This window comes from Amaranthus tricolor, chromosome 17 (genome assembly GCF_026212465.1).
Source record: "Amaranthus tricolor cultivar Red isolate AtriRed21 chromosome 17, ASM2621246v1, whole genome shotgun sequence".
NCBI lineage: Eukaryota > Viridiplantae > Streptophyta > Magnoliopsida > Caryophyllales > Amaranthaceae > Amaranthus > Amaranthus tricolor.
The window spans coordinates 16,390,464-16,398,283 of record NC_080063.1 but is presented as its reverse complement, the minus strand read 5'-3'; the positions used below and the strand labels follow the sequence as shown (position 1 = coordinate 16,398,283).

The following is a 7,820-nucleotide window of genomic DNA, read 5'->3' as shown; positions in this document are numbered from 1 at the left end:
AAACTAAGCACTAGTAAAGTCACATAATAAATGCAACTCTAGTTAGTAGACTCCACAATACAATTCTTTATATATCTCATTTAATTCGCACATAATTTCTATTTTAGATTATTTCTGTACCATTTTCTCTTTTAGCAATGGTTCCCACACTTTTTTAAATCTCACCCACAAATTCAGAAAAATAATATGTACACCTTTTTAAAAGATTTCCAATTCAAATAAAACAGAGGATTTAACTCATAGACGATGAGAATATTATATACGTCCCTTTAAATTTACTATAAAAAGTGACATATTACATAAAAAAAATATCAATTTCAATAACAAACTCAAATGAAGAACGTAAGTAAATACTTATATACTATTACTTCCTCTGTTTCACTATACTTATTATATTTAACTTTTTACAGAATCTAATATGTTGTTTTGATATTTATATTCCTAATAAGGGGAGTGATAGGACTATTGGAGTAAGTCCACCGACAAATGAGATCCATATATGTATAGATTATCTATAGTACTAGTCATGCATACTTTTCCTTTGTTTTCTGAAGTTGGGTTTAATTTTAAAGACTAATTTCTCCTTAATTCCTAGAGGTACTATTGAGTGACAGTATAAGTTCACAACAACCCTCTGAGCAAATATGAATATTATTGTTAGTTTCAGTCTGTTTTGCTGCCTACATTAGAGAGAGACTACTGACTTGAATTGATTCATGATTATCAATAATCATGGTACTTCCTTCCAAGAAGTTTAGAGGCGTCAGGCAACGACAGTGGGGCTCTTGGGTTTCTGAAATTCGCCACCCTTTATTGTGAGTCAGTCCATTTCCCACTTTTTTTATTCTATCTGCTTAACTCTCTATATATGCTCCTCACATTATACATTCATGTAAATTTATCTATGCATAATGGGTGTTTGATAAGAGGGACATGGGGAAGGAATTAAGAATTTTAAAAAAGTCTCAAAAGTCATTATGTGTAAATGATTTATTCAAAAGTTTTAAGTTATTGGTTGAGGTTTTAAAATACGTTATAACGCTTATTCATGCGAGAGTTTTTTAGATTATAAGTGTAGATGCAACACAAATCTTCTTCATACTCGATGTTAGATATTTCTCTTAAATGAGGGATAATTGATATTCGAACTCGTGACCTCTGGTCATACTAACTTTGATACCAATCAATTCAACCAAAAACTTAAGCTAATAGATAAAGCCCCATAAAATATTATACACTTTATAGTTAATACTTTTATACAAAAGTCTCATTTTAAGCTTGAATTATAAGCTAACATTTCTAGCAAGAATAGTTATATTATACCCCAATCATTTTTTTAAATGGCCATCTTTACATGCACTTCAAATCTTTAATAGCTTATGTATGTGTTTTATTATTAATTGACATTGACACTTATTTCTTGATTTGGATATTTGGGTATTTTGTCCCCTCTATATGATCATCTTGAGTTTTGGTCAATTTGAAATTCAATAAATAATTATAGAATTATTTTAATCAAACATAAATATATATTTGAGAAGGAGAGAATATTATACTTCCTTGGTTTTTTTATATATAGTTGATATATTTTTGTTTTTCACGTTATTTAATGTATAATTCTAATTTTTAATATCTTAAATTTTTTATGATTCTGAAAAATTAGTATTATAAAAATATGTATTAAGATAAATTAAATAAGCTAGATCGCACTTGATTATATCTTATATTATGCATAAAAAGTATATGCCAAATACAATAGTTGATACAGTGATTCTAACAACCATCAAAAACCAGATAGACTATATATTTTGAATAAATTTTGTAGGAAGAAAAGGGTATGGTTAGGAACATTTGAGACAGCTGAAGAAGCAGCAAGAGCATATGATCAAGCAGCCATACTAATGAATGGCCAAAATGCAAAGACTAATTTCCCAAGAGACAAGCTTAACCCATCAACAAATAATACTTCAAATGCTAATAATTCCAATATTGAAGATCAAACAACACCATATAATAACTCTACGTTATCAAATATACTAAGTGCAAAGCTTAAGAAATATTGCAAGGATCCTTCTCCTTCCCTAACCTGTCTCCGACTCGACTCCGACAATTCTCACATTGGTGTATGGCAAAAAAGGGCAGGAAATTGCTCAACTTCTAGTTGGGTTATGAGAGTTGAGCTTGGAAAAAGTTCAAACATGTCTAAAGAGAAATTCAATAATAATAATTCAAGTAATTTATTGGTTGATCATAATCAAGGTTCACAATTATCTAATGATTCTTCTTCATCTTTAGTTATGGAGAAGGAAGAAAGTAATGAAATTAATGAAGAAGATAAAGCTACCTTGCAAATGATTGAAGAGCTTCTTAATTGGAACTCTCCTTCAACTTCTTTTACTTAAGGATCAGGCTCGCACCCGGATTAGAATGTTCTCATTCAGACTCATACAATAATTATAATAATAATGATATAAAAAACTATGGATTATATTTTTGATTTTAACCTAATTAAGTCATCATCTATAGATTAATTATATATATATATATATATATATATATATATATATATATATATATATATATATGCTTATTTTTGTGAAGAAACAATTATGATTAATTAATTATGATATTATTATGATGTAATGTAGTGTCTAATTGCTTTACTCAATTTTAAACCCATAAAAAATTGTAAGGTTGTAATTGGGTGTTAGCTACTCTTATCAAATATGTAAATATTATATATATTTTATAAATGAAAAGGAAGGGACCTATATTTTACTTTTCTTTAAGATCACATTTTTATGAAATATTGCATAAGATACTTAATTAGTATCTGTTTCTCACATTGAGATTATAACATTTATCTTTGAAAGTTTTTGTATAGAAATATTTAAATATAACAATCTAGTATTGTTAATTTATTGGTATTTTCCGTACATATATTTAAATGCCCACAAAAACTTTTTCTACAGTTAATGTGAAAGTTTTGATTAATATATAGAGCAATATTTTATACAAGAAGAAAATATATTCTGGAATCTGGATTATAATTATCACTTTAAGATTAATTAGCTTTAATTGATTCTTTGATGTTGTCGTAGAAATCAAAACGACAGATTCAGATCTCATATGCTCCTATTTAAATAAAAATATTTATTGCGTGATATAGATAGGATATATATAGCTACAATCATCTGTTTAATCTTTAAATGAGTTGAATTGTCATTGAAAAATATATATAGAAAATTACTAGATTTATTCAAGGATGTATAAACATTATTTTTAAAAGTGACCTAGATATAAACATTTGGAAGTCATAGTTTTCTTTAGGTACTTTTTTATCCATTAATCTCAACATAAAATTGACTATATTAATAATATTCATACATAGTTTTCAAATCTTTAGGAATGTTCTAATAGACATTTTCAGTATTATCATAGGCATTAAATTTGACTTATTTCAATATATTAATTAAAACTTAGTCATTATGATCAGCTAACATAATGAGCTAATAAGTGAGCTGTGTCTTTCAGTATATAATTATGTTAGGAAATATACCAGCTACATGTTAATTACACCTCCAATATTCTCCTTTTAGGAGCAAATAAATACTTATTTTAAGGAATTTGATGGTGACTACAACCATCTTTTTTAAATTGTGCATCTTTTACTAAAAAATATCCCAAATAATAATGGTTTTAAAAGTTAATTTTATATGATGTGAAATAAAAAGTCTTTACATGAAGAAAATTTTGTTTTAGAAAAATGCTATTCATGATAACGAGAATCCTTAGCATAAGTGTATCCCAAGTCTTGAGCAGAGTTTTGATAGAAGTTTTATGATAAGAATCAGTAAATCAGTAGCAAATATATTAAGATAGCTTTTGGTTGAATTGTCTTTTTTGACATAGCAACAGAATTCGGACTTATTTAATACTTTTAGCCCCAAGAGTACTCGTGTTAAGAGCCGTCATGGATCAGGTCTGGATTGAATTTGGACCCTTAGGGTCAAAAATTTTGGACACAGACCTAGACGACCTATTGGGTCTGATGGGTCTAGGACCCTAAATAATGAGTCTTGATTTAATTATTCATTTATTTTTTAAATTTTTTACAAGACTTTATTCGTACGAAAATAATGGTAAATAAATAAATCTAAATAGAGTCCAAATAAATATAAAAATAGGTTTAGAATAATATAGGGTCATATGTAATAGGTCGGGCTGACGGGTTTGGGACGAGTCTAAAGAGTCTAGGTCTTAAATGAATCCACAAATAGAGTCTGAATCAAAAGATCCTAGATGCAAACCCAGCCCCTTTATTTTTTGGACCTAGAACTAAGCTCGGATTCATTGGAGCTCATAAAATTAACCCAAACTGTAAAAATAGAGGTGAATCTAAAATCGGTATAATATAGTCTTATACCATGACCATCTATATATGCAACAATAAGATTATGTGGTAAAGTAATGAACATGCAAAGATTATTAGTGGTGCACAAACCACTAAAGATCAAAATCTTAAAATGGGGCAAGGTGACAATAGTTTTCCCAGTAGTTGGGCACTTGGGCTAATAATCAATGCCCTTAAAAATAATAGAAGTATGAGTTAGGGGTAAGGCTAGCTGTATAAATTGTACTTCTTACTTTAAATTGGGACACATTGTCTTATATTTATCAGCTAATGGTTATTTGGTGTGGTTTCTTATTAAATGATAATATAAACTGAAGTTGACATGTCTTAATCAAAGTCCTTAATTGGTTGAACAAGATGTTGACATATACTTAGCATCAACTTTATACTAATTACAAGCAGCCATATCTAACAAGCTAAGGGAAGAAAACACTGCAAATGTAGGGGACAATGCTTTTAAATTCTTGGTGGGGTGTGAAGTTTATTTATTTTAATCAATTTTGTTATATATGAAATAATAATAACCAAAAAGGAAAATTGTTTTAGTAGAAGGTAAATGTTTTATGAAAGATTTATGATATTTACCGTAAATTATGTATGAGATAAATTTAAAAATAGAATTGCACAAATTAATTAAATACATGGAGTATTCAGTATATATTATGCGGTAAATTTAAGCTCAGTAAGCGCGCAAATAATAACCCCCAAGCTACATAAATATTGGAGCCTCGCTTTCTACTATTAAGTTAAACTTTTGATTGAGTTGATTCTGATATCAAAAGCCCAAGTTATAGTTTCGAATTTCATCTGCCTCTTACTCCTTTCAAGTCGAATTATTAACACAAGTATGAGGGAGATTTATTTGACATCCACATAGAACCATTGGTTACCGCTCATTTCTCACTAAAAATCTTCTCTTACTTTGATTTGCTCTGTTCCTTCGCTTTCTCTTGCATCTCTTTAAAACAAACAGTTAATAATACCACTTACTAATAACATTACTCTTATTTCTCATTCCTTTATTATATTTCTATTTTTCATATTAAACATTATGAGATGGTCTCATCGTGTAAGACATGCTTCATGCTTGAGTTAAATAATTCAATAATAGAAACTTTTAACTTATAAACTTCTTGTTTTGAGATCGTCTCATCGTAAGATGGTCTCATAGAAGACGGACCGTTAAACATTTCCTTAAGTGTTTTCTTTCTTATCTCTAAATATTTAGTGTTTCAAAGATAGTTTAGATATTTTCTTTCTTACCCTAATATTTGAAAACACGTATACATAATTCAATAATAATCCAAAACTAGTATATACACAATCCATAAATATTCTGAAAACATATATAATCCAACTGTAAAAAAAAAACCACAAAACAATATATATACTAACACGAATTTTCAAGTATCAGCCACAATAAAAAAATTGCACTTCTTTAAGCACATCTTCGTCTCTCGTGCCTCTCTTCTTCCTTCTAAGAGCCTCGTCATAACTTCCAGACCACTTCAAACATGCTGGAGCAACTCTACCCCAACGACATTTAAGCATGTCGGCGGTTCTTCGTGGGATTAAATGGGGTCGTTCCATCCTCGCTGCTTCATAAGCTTCCTTAACTTTTTGCCACCTCACCTTTATCTTTTGGTTGGTGCTCACAATTGGATTTGTACTTGTGTTCATGACTGAACATATGAGAGCAATATCTTCAATCAAATCCCAACTTTTCTTTGGCTTCATCATTAGGTTGCTGTTGAGATGGTTGAACCAATTGAGTGAAGCTCGGTGGTGAACCAAATTGTGAAAGTAGATCTTGAAATAATGGTTGGGTGTAGAGACTAGCATCAACATGATGAACAGAATCTCCTCCATCTTCACCGTATTGATCATCTTGATCATTTCCTTCATTTTCATCATCATCATCATCATCAAACTCCATCTCATTTTCGTCTAAACTTTCACCCTTTATCGGAGTTGAATAGTTATCAATATTAGAGTTGACATTGTGAGATTGATGATGGTGGTGAAACATAATTTGAGAATTTTGGGTATTTTGAGGAACATAATAAGTTGGGATATTTTGAGGAATATAGTAAGAAGAATTTGGAGAATTTTGAGAAAATAGAGGATTGAATGGAGGATTTTGATACTGAATTTGAGCACTTTGATTGTTAGAAGATTTTTTTCTTGATTTTTTTACTTGGATTTCTTTCATAATTTGGGTTATTTGAATCCCTATTTTTTTTTTAGGAATTTTTGAAATGATTATTTTGGTATTTTTTAACAAAAAAAGTAGGAAAATAAGAAGAAAATATGTAAATATAAAATTATGTCAAAAAAATCAATATGGGTCTCATTTTATAGATTTCGAAAAAATATGACAGTTGTTATAATTTTTTTTAAAAAAAAATTAATTAAATACGAAAATAGCCGTTAATTACAATAAACGGGTATTTTTTGGCAGCCAAACGCGACAGCTGGAAGGGGGACAGACCGCGGCAAAAAAAATTTAAAAAAATGGGTGACTGCTCACCTGAACGGGTTAAATGTTAACCACTTTGGCCAACCTTTTCCCCAACCCACTCAATATTAGATCACCATTAATATTATTTTTTCTCTAGTTTGATCATATAATCCACAATTAGATCATCATTACTGAGCATAACCATTTCAAAAAGATCATGTGAATGATAGAATAATGTATCTAGAACAGGGCAATCTTTATTTAATAATAAAAAACATGCATGATAGATAGTAGCTTATATAATAAGCTAGTTTGTTTCTTTACTAGCCACTTGAAGAAGTGAGCCTAGGATCATTATTCATAAGATCACAAACTCAAGATACTCCTTCGGTCCCATTTAGTCCCATAGTATTTTTTATTTTGGTTCATTCTATTTAATCTCATCTATATATTTTAACTCTCTTTTAATTTTATCCACACAATTCATTCTCTCTTTATTTATAATCATTATTCATTTTTTTCTTAAAAAATAATCAGTTTCTCTTTAATGCAATTTATTCAGAGGGAGTACTTATTAAGTAACAGTCTAGTACTTCTAGTAGAAGAAGTGACTGCCATGGGCGATGCAGGTGTAGTTTAACCAAGGAAGGCTGCACCAACAACAGATTTTCCACTTGACCCAAAAATGGTAGCATAGAGTGAGGTTCCAGTCTGCTTGTCAGAGGGCTTAGCAATGGCCCCACTATGATCTAACTTCTTTTCAATATCCTTCCAGTTTATGTTGTGGAATTTGCATTTAGGTTCACACTCTGCATAAATCCGCTCCATTTATAACACTATAAGTTAGTAATGATATTTTTATTATGAGAGTCGACTACACAAAAAGCAATGAAATTTCATTCTAAAATCAATTAGTATTAGGAAGAGTAGCTCATCAAGTATAAA

At 29.5% G+C, this 7,820-nt stretch overlaps 1 protein-coding gene across 1 annotated transcript; it reads left to right on the top strand.

Moving 5' to 3' along the window:
• The first annotated feature begins 480 nt into the window (after window positions 1-480).
• On the top strand, window positions 481-2,526 carry LOC130804132 (ethylene-responsive transcription factor SHINE 2-like). The gene is made up of 2 exons (XM_057668469.1): window positions 481-815; window positions 1,826-2,526. The coding sequence occupies exons 1-2, from the start codon at window positions 733-735 to the stop codon at window positions 2,400-2,402; spliced, it is 660 nt and encodes a 219-aa protein (XP_057524452.1). The 5' UTR covers window positions 481-732; the 3' UTR covers window positions 2,403-2,526.
• Window positions 2,527-7,820: the final 5,294 nt, after the last annotated feature.

Bases quoted from the DNA above. Each gene is read 5' to 3' on its own strand.
- LOC130804132 (XM_057668469.1), top strand. From the start codon at position 733: ATGGTACTTCCTTCCAAGAAGTTTAGAGGCGTCAGGCAACGACAGTGG. The intron at 816-1,825 runs GTGAGTCAGTCC...TAAATTTTGTAG, and splicing joins GAAATTCGCCACCCTTTATT to GAAGAAAAGGGTATGGTTAG.